This window comes from Poecilia formosa, unplaced genomic scaffold (genome assembly GCF_000485575.1).
Source record: "Poecilia formosa unplaced genomic scaffold, Poecilia_formosa-5.1.2 Scaffold241, whole genome shotgun sequence".
Taxonomy (NCBI): domain Eukaryota; kingdom Metazoa; phylum Chordata; class Actinopteri; order Cyprinodontiformes; family Poeciliidae; genus Poecilia; species Poecilia formosa.
The window spans coordinates 777648-793803 of NW_006800180.1; the positions used below are offsets into that span (position 1 = coordinate 777648).

At 38.7% G+C, this 16156-nt stretch overlaps 1 protein-coding gene across 1 annotated transcript; it reads right to left on the reverse strand.

Moving 5' to 3' along the window:
• Positions 1 to 10952: 10952 nt before the first annotated feature.
• Positions 10953 to 15013, reverse strand: noto (notochord homeobox). Its single transcript, XM_007569536.2, has 4 exons — positions 14560 to 15013; positions 13095 to 13495; positions 12806 to 12993; positions 10953 to 11865 (listed from the first exon to the last, which is right to left on the reverse strand). Exons 2-4 carry the CDS (start codon positions 13477 to 13479, stop codon positions 11659 to 11661), a joined length of 780 nt encoding a protein of 259 aa, XP_007569598.1. The 5' UTR covers positions 13480 to 13495; positions 14560 to 15013; the 3' UTR covers positions 10953 to 11658.
• Between the last annotated feature and the right edge of the window lie 1143 nt (positions 15014 to 16156).

Genomic DNA, 16156 nt, shown 5'->3' on the forward strand with positions numbered 1-16156 from the left:
CTCAGTAGAGCAGCTTAAACATTAAATCAGAGTCATTTTTCTTTAAAGTGACATTCAAATATTTTTTTTCTCTCTCTCTATTTTTACCCCAGGACAAAATGAATGTATTTCTTTTTTATTTGGCTTTCAGTAAATGTTTTGCCTACTCCTCTGCTTTCATTTTACTTTTGCAAATTTAGAGTGTGTGGCTTCATTACACTGTGAAACTGCTAGGTTAAAGCAACCCCAGTTGTTTTATTGTGCATATCCATCAATATGAAGTAATCCAGGACGTAGGCAGATTATAGGTTTAACTCATACTAGAATAAGTTTTCAAAGGCAATTGACTATAATGAGACTGATAAAGAGTGGATGGAAATGAAAAAGTAAAAAAAAAAGAACATAACCTTGATTTCTAAGCAAGTCGTGTTTTTAGGTTATATGAAAATGCTGCTACATTTGGATAACACTATTACTACTTGATTCATAAGAAATGTATTTTATTCTCTGTGCACTGTAATAAAAATAACAGCTAAAACTGAACCAAATTATGAAACTCTGCATTTTATGTAGATTTCAATACATATTTCAAAGAACAAATACAGTAATTAACTGTTTGATGACTTCAGTAAATAAGCTACATTTCAGCAATGTTTTAAATGTACTTATATAATTTTTTTAAATCTAAAAAATATATATCAAGACTGTTTATTCTCACAAAGTCTGTTAAAGGTTTGGTTTATCCAGAACTGGCCATAGCAGGATTCTTTGCTCCAACACAGAAATCTTCTGAACCAGGAGTTTCAGATCAGTTCTGAACTCTTCTTGATATTTATTCATTGATGAACAAAATAATTTAAAAAAATAGCTTTACATGATTTGTGTCACAAAAAAATCCATTGATTGAGATTTGCATTATTCAATGGCTAGTTATTACCATCAAAATTAAGTTTTTACAGTGCATCTTTGTTTAAAACTCCAAAACTGAACTAATTATTGAATGTATGCCGCTAACACTGTTAATATTGAACCATAATTATGAAACCATAAACTAGAAACAAACATAGCTTCTGAGAATCTCCCTATTGGTCAATGTGTGGATGCTAATCATTGGTAAGCTTCTACTAGCTGCTTAGCGGATAAAAGGCTATTGTTATTTTAAATTAATATAGTCATTCTCTAGTTTGAGCTTATGTCTAACCATTTTTGCTTTCCATCCTGTGGAAGAAGTTCCATGAGGTCAGATTTTTATTGAACCTAAAGCAAATTTAAAAAGCAAAGTAGCAGTAACACCTGTATATCTTAGCCTTAATTTACAGAAAAGTACTTCAACTGTTCATTTTTTAACCCAAATGCTGAGTTGATAAAACTGTGTAAGAGTTAAGTTAGTTTAAACTAAAACATTGTGTTGTATTTGTTGGGTTAAAGAGACTACAAGAAGACAACTTTAACCTTTAACCTCAAAAAGTTAGCAAAAATTAGAGCTAGATATGTTTGACCAAAGTATAGATGGGATTATACGTTTTTCCATTTGCTTCATGAGCTTTTTTATTTACTACTTTGAAAATGTATTTAATTTTGGAGCTTGAACCAAACCTTTGCAAAAAAGTACTTTAGATTGTAATAAATATTATTTAAAATATAAAAATTTGTATACATTGATTTGTTTTGCTGATGAATCCTGTCTGCAGATTTTGGTTTGAATTCCGGCTAGCATTATTCTCGTTCTTTATGTACGTTGAAAACATTAAGGCCGATATAATGTGTTGAATTATCACTGTGTGTGTCAACTTGGTAAATATTCATGTCTTTTATGTTTGAGGGTCTGTCATGATTGATAATGTTTATTTTTTGGCGCAAGAAGTTAAGTTTAAGTCCAGTTTAGATAGCTTAGCAACAGTGCTAACAAACGTCTTTACACATTAGCAGAAAACGTTGCTAATGAAGAGCTCTTAGCTGTGGTTCTCAAAAAATAGATTTGTTGGAATTAAAAGTTTAGAACTATTTCAGTAACATTTATTTACAAGTTGTTTTATTTCTTTTTAACGTGTGAGGATAAACCAGGTGAGCAAAAGTTATTTTAATTAGAATTTAGTTTATTGAGTCCATTTGTAAAAAAAAAAAAAATAAATAGTTGAATCTACTGAAATCAAACAAAAACAATTTCTATTTTTTACAGTTTGATTTCATCAGTGTGGATATAGGCGGTTCTTAGAGTGCGTTGTTTCCAAAGGTCATTTATAAAGTAGCAAGTCTCCCAGCTTTCATCTGCAGCGAACTGCAGTAAAGATAAGGCTCGTTTTTCCATCCTGACATTGATTTAGCTTTGGCTCAAATCAAACCAGCGCTGATTTGTTTGCACGCAAACTTCATTTCTGGATTTTTAACCAAAAAAAGTCCTTTAAATTTGCCCTGACAGCGTCTGGACGTCGCCGCAGTTTCTGTCCTCTGTGAATGGGAACGGACCTGCGGGAAAACGCCGCCCTGCTTCCCTTTTGTGCGCCACACCAGTTAATTATTATCCGCTTTAATGCGCTCGTTTGCGTGCAGGTTGCATTAGAAAATCATTACCGATGGAAATTATGAGGTAAAACAAGTTGTTGATTAGGCGTTTAGAGCTAAAGGCTACTAAAGAAGGCAGTAGGTTCTGTGAAAGGGACCGCGCTTTCATTTCTTTTAAATGTTAAGCGATTCTGTTTAAAGATAACGATCTGACTGCGTAGAAAACAAGAAGTAGAAAATAAAGGTTATTTTTCTCTTTACTCGAGGGAAACTGCTAATAACCAGATCGTTTTTATGAAAAGTAGACTATTAGTTTGAAAACTACAACTGGAGAGAATGAAGTTCATGGAAATATTTGCATTCAGCTGTTCTGACGTTTAAATCAAACGCGCCTCGCAGATCTGCCCCCCCCTCTCTGCCTTAATAAATATAGACAAAACATCCCAAATTTTGCTATGGGATCTCCAGAGATCGCTCTCATTTCTGGTATCATGCATCAACCGTCTCCTTGCTTCACCTTCCAGCAGCAGGAACTTGTGGCTTGACCGAGCTTAATGATGAACCCCCGGCGGGCCTGTGCGCACTGACCCCCGTCGCTCCTGCTGCTGCTGGTTAATACATGATCGGATCGCGGAGGCTTTTAGAGGGGAAAAAAAACAACTAAGCGGAGCATGCAGTGGCCCTCCGTCCCCTCCTCCCGTTGTTGATTTCCCAGCCCGAGGCTCCGGGAGAGTCGGTCGGTCTGACCACAGGGGGTTTCACTGAGCTCGGCGGCTCCTCTGTGGAAATATCTGGACGCGTTTATAGTTCAGTCCCTTCAGGGGGAGGTAGATTTAATGCTGCTTTCCTTACTAAATATTTCTTGTTAAAAGTCAAGTATAATGCGACCTCGTTTGATGTCCCAGGAAAACAAAGGGCGTTAATTTAAGAGGAAAAAGTCCAACTTTTTTTTATTTTAAATATTCAGTTACACACAGTATTAAACCTGCAGCATGTAACTTTTATTTTAAAAAAAAAAGTTTTTCACCTATGTCTTGAAACTGTCATTATGTCGAGGCAGGATGAGACGGACAATATGTGAAAAAAATCAAGCACCTCTGCCTTCTCCCAGTACTAATTAAAAACAACCAATCAGAGTCAAGAGGCGGGTCTTAATGCTGTCAATCACTCGCCATGTGGTGGTGATGGTCCTCCGTTCCTCTCCCCTCCTTGCTCTGTGCTCCACAGCAGCTAGCATAGCTTGTTGTGAATGCTAAGGCTAGTTAGTATAGCAACTAATAACAGTGGATGAACGGTTTTCCGTAAGTGGTTTCCCCAACATTAACACATTTAGCAGCGAGTACATAAGATTGATTGACAGTGCTAAGACCCTCCTCCTGGCTCTGATTGGTTGTTTTTGTCGGGAGCTGTACATTTCTTTAGAGGGCAATAGGAGCTCAGGAAGGAGGCGTAGATCGATCTTTTCACAGATTGTCTGTCTCACAACACAGTGGCAGTTTTAACAAATATGTAAAAACAGATTCTTTATAAAAGTTACTGAAACTTTAATAAAGTAAATGATTTATGCTCTTAAACCTTTACTCTTTTCTTACTACTCTTTTCTTACTGTGAAACCACAAACCAGTTTTCCTTGACAGACCAACATTGAGTCGGGCCTGTCTGAAGTGGAAGTAGAAGTAAAATTAGGTCGAAATTGTTACTAATTAAAATCTGAAAAGTGTGGCATACATTTGATTGCAACTTGCCCTGAATCAATATTTCTTGCTACGATTAGCTGCATTTTGTTTGCTTGTTTTTCTTTTTTCTCTACCACCTGCACTGTTCTGGAAACTGACTTTTCACTGACTGTTCTTTGGAAAGTAGCTGAACTCAGTCAGTCTGAATCAAGAGTAGATGAGAATATACATTTTCAAGTACTGAAAGATCTTGAGCGGATTTAGCTGTGGACTTTAACTGGAGCAATTTAACACTTGCATCTAAACCACTGTATGGCTTAGACTGTATGTTTAGGACTTTTGAACTTCTGCCCCAGCATTGAGTCTTTGCAAACTCAAGCAAGTTTTCCTCCAGGTTTGCCATGTAATAGTTCTATCCCCAGAATCCTTGTTCCTGCTGAAGATGAGCAATCCCAATTCCACTTCATTATGCCACCACCACCATGTTTTACCATGATGTGTTCAGGGAGCATGTGCAGTGCTAGTTTTTTTTCTCCACATACTAATGTGGAGAAGAAAAAAACAGAGCACTTTCTCTCCTCAGCACAGATTGTTGAAAACTGCAGTTTGTCTTTATGTGTAAAGAGTAAATAAATACGGAAGGAAAAACGTGTTTCCTTTTCCTGTCAGGAAAAAAATGAATATTAAATATTTAACATTTATTAACTGCTATCTATTTATCAAACTGTGCACTAATTTGACCGAAATATTTGCGCCATGTTTACTGATGAGACGTAGAAAAACATATGAACAATTAAATACAAAGTTGTTTCGAGGGTCCAAATATAGTAAGAAACATATGGAACCTCAACATAATGTAAGTGCTGCCCTCTAGTGGAACTAGACCCAAACATTTCCACTACAATAAATAATGATTTGAAATGGCTCAGCTGCTGTGACTCGGATTCAAAATGTTTTGGAGATAGTGACATAAAAATACGGCTGGCTATATGTAATATTTATATAAAGTTTTCTCAGACCAATATAACATTTCCTATTTTCTTAGGCCATCATCATAATGATGTAATGTGTAGTTTTCTTACAATACATTATAAATTCTCCAAGCGGTCACTCGCGTTGCATTATATAATTATTGTTTTCGAGGCGACAGCTATCAAACACAAAGCAAACTTAGGCGTGTCTTGTTTGTTCAAAATTTCTTCCGAAAAAATTTATAATTTAACATTAATATGAAACCATGTATATGACTTGAGATGCAGCAGAAGAATCTGAAACCCAAGAGTCGGCTGAAAAGTATGGACTCTCGTGGAGATGCTGCCATCTAGTGGTGAATTTAGCACAAAATTCACAGCCGTGACTTCAGAGATTCTAACTACATACTCAACTCCGAGAGTAAAGCGACAGATACATCTATAAACATGCTTATTTCACAGCTACTGTAATTAAAATCAAGCTACAAACCGATTTAAATTCTAAACAATTAGCAACATCGGTTGTTATGTATATTTAGACGAACTTATTTATGCTTGTGATATCTGGGTCATCCTTCCCGGTCCGTTGTTGCATTTAAAGGCCTTCGCTCTGCCCTCTTCATTAATAAGCTAATTTGCCGTTTTGTCCCGCATTAGCGATGCGTGCTCAGCTAATCTGTTCCAATTAAATACTTGGAAAATTTCACCCCGTTATAACGAGATGGGAAAAGTAGCACGTCGCTGCGTTTGTGCCACCTGCGTGAGAAGTGGGGTCCTCCAGGAGCCACCTGCGGCCCCTGGCTCCTCCGAATAAACAAACACCCGACTACTAACGAGAACACCAGGGTCAGTGTTTGAAAATGTCGGCAAAAAAGAGAAGTATACCCTCTCCGGATATGTTTTTATTTTTAAAATTATTATTTCAATAATGTTGCATTTTGAATTCATCGAACCGTATCCACTTCCTGTTTTCTGACTCACTGACTCCCGCTGCTTTCCAGGAGCCTGCGGCGGTGATATTGCGGAGGAGCCCCTCTTGTCTTTTTTTTTTTGTTCCCTTTTCACGACCTAACAAAGAGCTGCTTCCACTTCAAACGCTGGTAATGAAAGCTAATGACTATTAGATGGAGTAAAGTGGTTCTTCACCTCTGCAAATAAAATGCAAAAAAAAAAAAAAAAAAAAAAAAAGAGAGAGAGAGAGAAAAGGGGGGGTTTCTATTTGGAACAATCGCCTCCTTTGTCACAGTCCTGTGTCTCCCTGCTGGAGCAGCGGGTTGTTGCTCTCCAGAGAACTTTCACACCTTCTCACAGCTGCATTACAATCTGACGGTCAAATACTGGAACTGGTGCTGCGTCTTGTGGTTACCTCTGACTGACGCAACCACGGGAGACAGTGCTTCACTGCTTCTAGCTTCTGAAGATTAAACAATTCAAACTACCGTATAAGGGACATGGACTATACTAATTATAATAAATTATCTTGATATGTTCTGTTGTAGCATTGTTAGTGTGAATATTATCATTGTTGTTGTTCGTACAAGGGGCGCTGCCAGAGGGGGCGCCAAAGTAATGACAGAAAAATTATTTCTAGTCGCCATTTTCTGTTTAACAGCTGTTTGTGTAATAACAGAGCATGATATCATGATGTCCGCTCCATCATCATAATTTCACATTTCCACAACAGAAAATGTGTTGAGTGCTGAGTGCTGCTGTTACGTTTCATCATATTATTATACAATATATAATTTGTTTTATTTGTTTTTGATTGAGCCACATTATATGAAATAATAAACGTCTTTTATTTTATAAATCCATGAAGCAGAAAGCGGACTGTAGTGCAGGGCATTCTGGGTAAATACAGTCAAAACAAACGCTTGTGTCTGGATCTAGCGGGAGAAATGGCTTCTGGTCTTTTGCCAAACACGAAGGAGAAATCCTACAACCTCAAAAATCCGACACGACTCCATGTTTGTTTACGTTTCTTGAAGGATGAAGTTGCGTTCATGTCTTCTTCAGAGATGTTTATGTCGTTTTCTTCAGTGGTTCTTGGAGCAGCGACACCACAGGCGAGGAGAGGAACAGGTTTTTCCACACCAACCTAAAATGTAACAAATGTCGCAACTTTGGTCCCTAATTGAACCGAGTCTATGGGACCAGCAGGTGTGAAAACACCCTAAGAAATGCTTCATAGTAATCCCTGTTCCAGTGTAACCCATGTACATTCCCATTATGGAGGCAGACTTATAAAAGATGATTTTCCTCATAAAAAAGCTGCCAACATTTTACAAACAGACCCTCCGTCAGTATAAGTACACTGACTAAAGAGCCACATCCTCTCTGACTCTGCAGGGTGCTAACCTGACTCCTCCGATGAGAGCAGCAGCTATAGAAACAGATGAAGATGGACCAGTTGACTCTCATAAGGAGCTTTTCCCTCAGACCCTGCAGAGAATCTTAAGGAACAGAGCCAGTCCCAGCGTGTTTCCAGCCGTTAAGGTGCCTCGTGCTAATTGAGGCGATGACCCCCCCTGATTCCCCACCTCTGGACGCTCTTAGTGTTTTTTTTCCCAAGGATTCAGTCTGCTTCAGTGTGCTTCTTTCGTGGGATTACGCCAGGCCACTGAGAGGAGGGAGGGGAGCTGTTTGGTTTCCTGTTCCAGGCTGATCGCGTCAGACAAAGCTGGCCATGGGTTTTTACACAAATTCTATCCGTCTTCAGATCCACTTCACCGTTAATCAAAGTGATCATGAGAACCAGGTGGGGAGACAGAGGAGATCATGTCTGCTGTTTATTAAGATTTACCTATAATTTGTTTTACTTTCCAGTACACGTCTTATTTTTCACCACTTTCCACTGCAGTTTTTAGTTGATTTAGCTCATTTTTCCTTTCCCTTGAAGATTTACACATTTTTAAAGGGTTTTCTGGCACTGGTGGTCTTTATTTGCCGTAGATTAGACAGAAAATGGACGATAGAGAGACAAGGTGGGAAGACATGTAGTTAAGTTGGTCTGCAACTTGTGTTCATTGTGATGCAAACTATCTGCTTTCGTTTTATATAAATTTACAGAAAAAAATCCATGTCCCATTGAAGGAAATTTATTATATTTCAATTCAAATTCAAAGCTACTTTATTAATCCCAAAGGGGAATAAAATAAATCAATAATATTTCAAAGCAAAATGTAGTTTTTTCTTTTGTAAATTAGAAATCTAACCAAATTTCCTACTGCATATGTTATAAAAACAAGCTATTTTGTTTTGAGGAGCCGCGTTGCTCTTCTGGCGATAAGGAAATTTTATTTGGCTGGACTGAAAACAAAAAGGCCACGCTAAGAAGATATAATAAAAGTACAAGAATAAAGTTGAAATAATATAAGAATATAGTATTAAGAAAATAATAATTTTATGACTTTATTCTAAAGTCTATAGAAAATGTCTGACTTCATCTTTTTGCATGCTGTCACAAAATTCCAATTAGCATTTCTGTAAATCCTGGACAATGTATTACATTGATAATATCTGAATCTGGTCAAATCATAAAAGCAAAAGATATATATTACAAAGGATTATAAAAAAAACACCTCATAGTGTCAAAATTAAGTGCTTGTATACATTTTTAAATGACAGGGAAAATAATAGTAAGAAAAGACAAACAGTTGTTTCTAATCATGCTTCCATTTCCACCAATCAGAAGTGGAGCGTTACTTGACGTCTAACCTGCATAGGAACCTACAATTCCTTCATTCTTTACTCCTCAGCTGCAGCTTTCCTGTGCAAACACATTTCCATGAAACCTGAAAATATGTTAGAATATATATCTGTTAACACAAAATAATGACGCTGTGTCCAGCGTTTGCCATAAGCCACTCTGACAAGACTCCAACTTCGACGTCCTTCTGTCTGCCAGGCAGACCCTTTTCCACCTGGGAGGAAACGCTCCATCTAGTGGAGCCGAGAGCGGACACCTGCCTGTGGTTGGACGGGCCTGTGGGAACCGTGTCCACCGACTGGCAGTGAGAACAGCCATGCTGGCGGTTTAAACAGATTAAGCAGCGAGAGCTTGGCTCTGTGGCGCTGAGACAGAGTGACCCCTGCCACCCCGGGGGTTACAGATATCCCAGCTAATCCCCTCAGCTGGGTATTTATTTGCTTTGCACAGATCGGAGGGGAACCTGAGTCTGTCCTCAACTTTATCTGAGAGCATCCCCGGGAGGACATGTGCAGAGGGAGGCGAGATGATCTACCAGCAAATGTTGGAGGCCAACGTGATCGTCGGACCGAAGAGGGGTTCAATTATAAAAGAAGCTGAGGTAATGAGGAAGTGTAATTTATCGCATTTAGCAGCACAAACGTTCAGCGTCTGGAAGGTTTTGGTCAAAAGTTTACCTGCAGTCATCACTGTCCGTTTACTGTATTTTACAAAGCGGTGTTATGTAAAATGGACGCTTTTGAGCTTTACATTATGTTACAATGTCATTCCCTCATCATAAATATATCTAGAGTGTTGCCTTGATTCTTTCATGCATGTTTGAGAACCTTTGAATCTCTTATGGCAATCATTCAGGTGAGCAAAACACGTGGGTCGACCTAGCTGCACCTTCTAGGAAGGAGATGCAGTTTCCAAACACTCCTCCCCTAGGAAGGAGATGCAGTTTCCAAACACTCCTCCCCTGAAGGAGCTGCTGGCTCCTTCAGACTAGCCAGCAGCAATTAGGTAACAGCTGGTGGAACTGTGGCTCTGCTGAGCTCAATACTGGAGCTACTTCTCAGTAAAACGCTGGTAGAAACATTGTTAAAGGGTTAATAGAGGAGCCATGTTGTGATGACTTCCTGAGCGTGGCGTTTCAGAAGGAAAAGGAGTTTTTCAAGAGACAGAGGCCCAATTGTTTAATTTTTTGAAGTTAGATAATGCATTTTTATAACAACTGAAAGTAACATACTTATTTGATTGTGCTATTAAATGGCACAATGAACTTCAGAAACAAATTCAAGGTTCGCAAAACTAGTAATTTATAAATTTGCATTTGAATTTATACAACTCAACTTTAAACGTCTTTTGTAAAATCTTTAACAAGCTTTGGAAATAATTTACTCTGGATATTTGACCACCTCTCCTCTCAGAGATCATTTCATTTGGTGATCACAGAGCAGACTTTCAAGTTTATCCTGACAATCCTCCTTAGGGCTGAATTCAAGATCTCAAAGTTGGCCTACTTTTGTCATTCATAGCTGAGTTTTGTTGTGTTTGGGATCATTGTCCTGATTCATTTGTATAACTGTGTCCAGGTTTCGACCACATCACTCAAAGAGACAGCTGTGTGTGAGGAAAATGGAGAGTTCAACATCAACCAGCGAAGTTGCCTGAAACGACCGGAGCTATGAGTAAAAGTGTGTCGGTCAAGCATGGTCTTGAGGACAGTGTGAGAGGAATAGGGAAAATGAACTACTACTGTTTAAATACTTGATTCTGAAATAGACAATCTCAAAACTTCCACGCAAAGAAACCAACTAATTAATGTCAAAACGATCAAAGTCAAAGCGTTTGCTCATATAACTCAAGAATTATGCCAGAAAATTGTTGACGGATACAAAAAGCATGTGGTTTCTTAGCGAATTGTTTATTCTTGGATATATTTCATGTGTAAACTTAAGGTTGTAAATAAAGTTTTATTCCTTGTACAGCTCTGGGAAAATGAAGAGCCCACTGAAAACCTTGTGGTTGTTCTACCGAATATTGATCTCTGAACTCTTCCTCAGCTAAAACATTGTTATTGTTGTTTCTAAATGAATATGAACTTGTTTTCTTTGTATTATTTGAGGTCTGATTTTGATCAAATTACTCATTTTCTTCAAATAAATACTATATTTTCACTTGGAATTTCGGAGACATATTGTCAGAAGTTCATAGAATAAAAGAACAACATTCATTTTACTCAGATACCTATAAAACGTAAAATCAGAGAAACTGGTCATTTTAAGTGGTCTCTTCATTTTTCCCAGAGCTGTAGATTAGAGAAAACCCACAGTATATTCACATGTATCCATACAATATTAGCTTGCAAAAATGACTCAAGCTGCGTTGTAAAATTAATCCACTCCCAAAATCGAAGAGTTCAAATAAATTATTTAAATTCTCAAGTTGGCATGATATTCAGACCCCTGATGAGTGCATCTAAACGAATGACTGGAGTGTATCTTTACTGAGGAGAGGCAGAATCTCAAGATGCTTTATGTGACTTTCACAAAATGTGTTATTTGAACTTTTAAATGATGTCTTTTATGTTTTCCTTTGAAAGCTTCTGATGTGAAAGGCAGAGGAGAAAGAAAGAAACACAACTGAATTGGCATTAAAGTCCTAAAATATATTTTAAAATATGTCGGATATAAAGCGATACAGGATACGTTCTCATTTCCCAGGAATAAACGTAGAAAATTAAATATAAAAGTATAAATCTATTAAATAGTCATAGTCGGAGGCAGCCGTCTCCTTTCTCAGCGCTATGTACAGGGAAGTCTTTGTTCCAAAACGGTCAGCAGTGGTCCACGGAGTCATCGGATACATCGATATCCACATCCGAGTCGGAGAAGTCCTCGTCTTCGTCACCTTCGTCTCCATGGCCCTGAGATCCAGGACTCTTCGGCGGAGCGGCCAGTCCCAGTTTGGCCAGCTTTGCCTGCTGCTGCTCCAGACTCTGTTTGCGCCACTTGATGCGTCTGTTCTGGAACCAGACTTTGACCTGGAGAGAGACGGAGAGAAGAATATTTATAAGGATTTCAACATTCGAAATGTGATGTTCTACCCTACTTAAATTAGCAGATTTGTCTTAGTGAACATTTTGAATAGACTAAAGGTAGCTAGCCGTTAGCCTCACCGGTTGTGTGTTGTGCAGAGAACAGGAATACTAATATGTTTCTGAAAGTTATATTTTGAATGAATATATCAGTTTTTGTAAAAGCTACAAAACTATCATAGAATTTGTGATTTAGAGCAAGACTGTAACTTTGTATAAAGTTTTGGTTAGCTTAGTGATTTTAATGCTAAAAACCTGCTAGCAAGGGGAGGTGTTGATACTTCATGCAGTTGTCTCAGAAGTAGGAAATCAAGTGATGTCACAACCAAATGGAGCGTTATCTAGCTGGACATCCAAAAAACCAGTAAGATTTGCTCATGGTTGTAGCGCTAACTAGTAAGACTGAGTTTCTTAAAACCATGAGGCAGGGTTTACAAAGTTTGCCGCTTTCGATTCAATTATTGCTTTACTATTTATGTAACATTAATGTTTTGCGTGTTTGATATTTGTCAATTGATATACGTCAGTTTTGCATAATTATATATTCTGAGAGATAACTCTGAATTGAGAATTTTTAAACACTTGATCCTTTTTTTCATGAGCTTATGCTTGTGAAAATGCTTTGCCAAATTGATTAATAACATAAATGCTGCTTAATGTTTCTAAAGCATTAAGTCGACATTAAACAGCTTTTAGAACTGATTTAATTGATTTGAGGAATAAATTAGATATTAACATAGAAATAAAAAATCTTGAAAATCTGCACGTTTTCTTTAAGTCTTTTAACTTTTAATTATTTCTTTTTAGAAACAATAGTTGTTTTTTTTATATATTATTATTGTTTTGTTTATAAAACTGGTTCTAATTTCCTCGTGCAAGTTCTCACCTGAGCCTCTGTGAGCTGCAGAGCGGAGGCCAGGAGGAACCTCTCGGATCCCACCATGTACTGCTGCCGGGCGAACTCCTTCTCCAGCCGGGACAGCTGCTCGCTGGTGAAGCTGGTGCGCATGCGTTTCGACTTTCCGCCTTTCGTCTTGAACTGGTGCATCGCTGCGTTCGCTTTGGACATGGTAGCTGCGAAAGAAGAGAAAGGAAATGTTTACCGACACTGTAACGTGAAGTCGTGATCTTCCACGCGTCCGACGTCGCTCCATTTTTATTTTTTATTTTTTTACCTTGTGCGTAAAACGCTCCCCGGCAGGATGGTGCGTAGGTGAACGGCGGGTAGCAGTAGACGGAATATCCAGGCTGCGGGTGAATGCTGGGGTGCAACGCGTTAGGTGAATAGAGGTATTGTGCCGGTGGAAGCGTTAACCCTGCCAGGTGCGGAGGAGGCGCGTTTTGCGGGTATTTTACCTCGCACTGAGTTAGTCCGCTCCTGTCTCTCGGTGCCGCCTCCTCTGGCTTGGCGAGCAGAGCCTCGATGGTGAAAGACTTCCCGCTTGGAGCCTTCGCGGCCGGAGCGCAGCGGCTCCCGTCTCTCTGAGCGCATAGTGAGGCCTGTGCGTAATTACGCACGGAGTATCCGCCAGTTTCCATTGGTCTGTTCGGTATCTGCATGTTTCAAATTTGCTCTCTGAGGGGGAAATAAAATTTAAAAAAATAAATAAAACAAAGTTGCTGCTCCGAGGTCCACTTTTAGAATGAATGCCGGACCGACCTGAAGAGCCCCGATTTATACCCCGGCAGCACGGGGAGGTGCGAACAACCCCCCCGCTAAGCCTTTGTCTTTCTAAGCAACAGATGAGAGAGACCCAACATCCCTACTACAACGTATCCAATTAATTGGTGGAGTTGTACAAGCTGGGATTGTCAAACATCCTAACCCTTTGAATAACAAGGCTTTTGAAGAGCGCTGGGGGCTGGGAGCCGGGGTGGTGGTGGGGGCGGGGGGGACTCAAGGAGATTTACTGCGCAACAAATTCTTGCATGGATCTTAAGTCCAAATGTAATCATTACCGCTGGGGAAAGCCTTGATGTTCCTAAATCATCTTATTTGGTGGCCTTTTATGTCCCGCCTGGCCAACAGATGCTTTAAGCAGCATAACAACTCACCGTGGGCCGTCCAAATCACAGATTCTTGATTGGTTTGTGGATTATTGTCTTGTTAACCTTTCATTCAGTCCTAACATGACCGTGTTCTGTTAGCAAAGTGTGCTTTTTAGCAGCAGCAGCAGAAGCAGCAGTGTGGCGTTTGAGACCTGCTGCCTGCTGTAACCGAGGCGTCAGTTTCAGCGGGGGTGTGGTGGGCTCACGGAGCGGCTGCACTAATCCCACTTCACTACATTAATCCACAGGTTGATACGTCTCATCCTCACAATGCGTCCACCTTGGTCGTTGCTCGGCAACAAGCCACAAGCCATTCGTTTGTTCAATTTTGAGCCTTAAATTCTTATCTTTTTAATATGAATACTTCTTATCTTTTTTCTTATTTCTTATTACTCTTGTTTTAGTTGTTGCTGTAGTGTTTCTCTCTTTTTTTCTCTCCTTTCTCTTTGGCATTTCACTGTACTGTGCATAACGTGCACGTGACAAATAAAGCTAAGCTAGTCTAAAATGTCTAAAAAACAGAATATATCGGTGAATTAAGATGGTATCTTGGATTAAGTAGTAAAATCTGGCCTATGGTTGCTTACTTACACTATCCGGAGAGTCTCCCCCTCTTTTAACTCGGGATTACTTCCAGCTCTGCAAACTTTCCAGGCTCATTTCCATCATTTGGAAAGCGACAGAGAGCGTCCGCAGCTTTAAGTGACTGTTAAAACACATTTAAACACCGCTCGTTCCCTTTGACGTCCGCTCCTTCTTATTTATTCTGCCGACATGACACTAGAATGTCTAATGAAGAGGGCAAACACAGACGCTCTCCACCGGTAGCTCAACAATGACCGTGCGTCTTCTGATGCCCCAAGTCCCGGACCACCCACCCCCAGCACTGCTGTTTACCGAGCCGAGCTGAGCTGAGCTGCCCCCAGCCTCCAAAACGTCCCCTTTAATTCACAATGAATCTTGAAACAGAGCTGCTAGTTTGTAGGTCAAATCACCTTTAATGGGTGGATTTATTTCTAAAGAGTATTTAATTAAAGAACAAAATTTGTTTGCACAAACAACAAAGCGAAATCGTCAAACAAAATAAAAAAAATAGTATAAACGTTGTATATTATATTTTTATTATATTTATTTATTTCACAAAAATTGCTCTTAACCAATAAGATTGGTACTACAGTTTACATCCACTGTTCTTAAATGCTGATTTAAGAGTAGAAATCTGTAAGTTTAACAGCTGAAAGGCCCTTCCATAAATTAGTGCAACTCCTGTGAGTAAATGCAACAAAATTAGAAAGAGTTTAAGGTCTTTTTCTCCTTCTACTATTCATATGTACAGATAATTATATTCCAAAGATTTTGTTTTCTGTTGCCTTGCACTGTTAAAACTAAGTTAATGAAACCCTCTTAATAATCTGTTTAGATCAATAGTTCTGAACAGAACCTATAAAGTTTAATGCAGAATTTAAAAAATTTGCTCCCTCAGCAAGATGGGTACATACATACGTACATATAAAAAAAAAACCCTCTAAATTACTCAAAAAATCCATTATGCTTCAAGTATTCTCTGTTACTTTGGGCTACACTGATGAAGCAAGTTGTTGAAATTTAACAAATAAAACCGTTATAAGGTGCAAACATTTTTGGGGTCATTTGTAATCCGTTTTTTATAAGAAATTATTAAGTTTAACCCTTAATGGATACTCCAATGCATTTCTTTAAATTCTAGCCCATTTTTCAAATGCTTTACTCAATAAAAGCCAGTTAAATTCAAATTTTTTTCTTATGGTACTTTTGTAATAAAAAAAAAAATCTTACACAAATAAATGAGTGAGGTTCCAAGTATTCAGTTCTATATTGACTTTTGTTACACCAGGCAATATTTGTTATTTTGTAGTTTATTTTCTAGTAGAAAAACTATGTAAAAAAAATCATAATCTGAAATCATCTTAAACATGTAAGAATTCAGACGGGAAGTAAGCCAATCTATTAGAATTTGATCTTTGATCATTTTTTTTTTTTTTATTCAGTCAAAGTTGCGGTTTTGTGTCCTGCAATGAGAGAGCTTTCATTTAGCTGCTGTTGTGTATTGGAGCCAGACAAGGAATACGCGCGTTGCCCCAGAAGGCCTTCCTTTCATAGTCATGGCTGAGAGAAGAAATGGAGCCACAGGACGCTCACTAATGGCTCG

Excerpts from the sequence above, each read along its gene's own strand:
- noto (XM_007569536.2), bottom strand. The coding sequence starts at position 13,479 with ATGCAGATACCGAACAGACCAATGGAAACTGGCGGATACTCCGTGCGT. Across the intron at positions 12,994-13,094 it reads GGGAGCGTTTTACGCACAAG|CTACCATGTCCAAAGCGAAC; the intron begins GTAAAAAAATAA and ends CTTCTTTCGCAG. Across the intron at positions 11,866-12,805 it reads TGCAGCTCACAGAGGCTCAG|GTCAAAGTCTGGTTCCAGAA; the intron begins GTGAGAACTTGC and ends GTCTCTCTCCAG.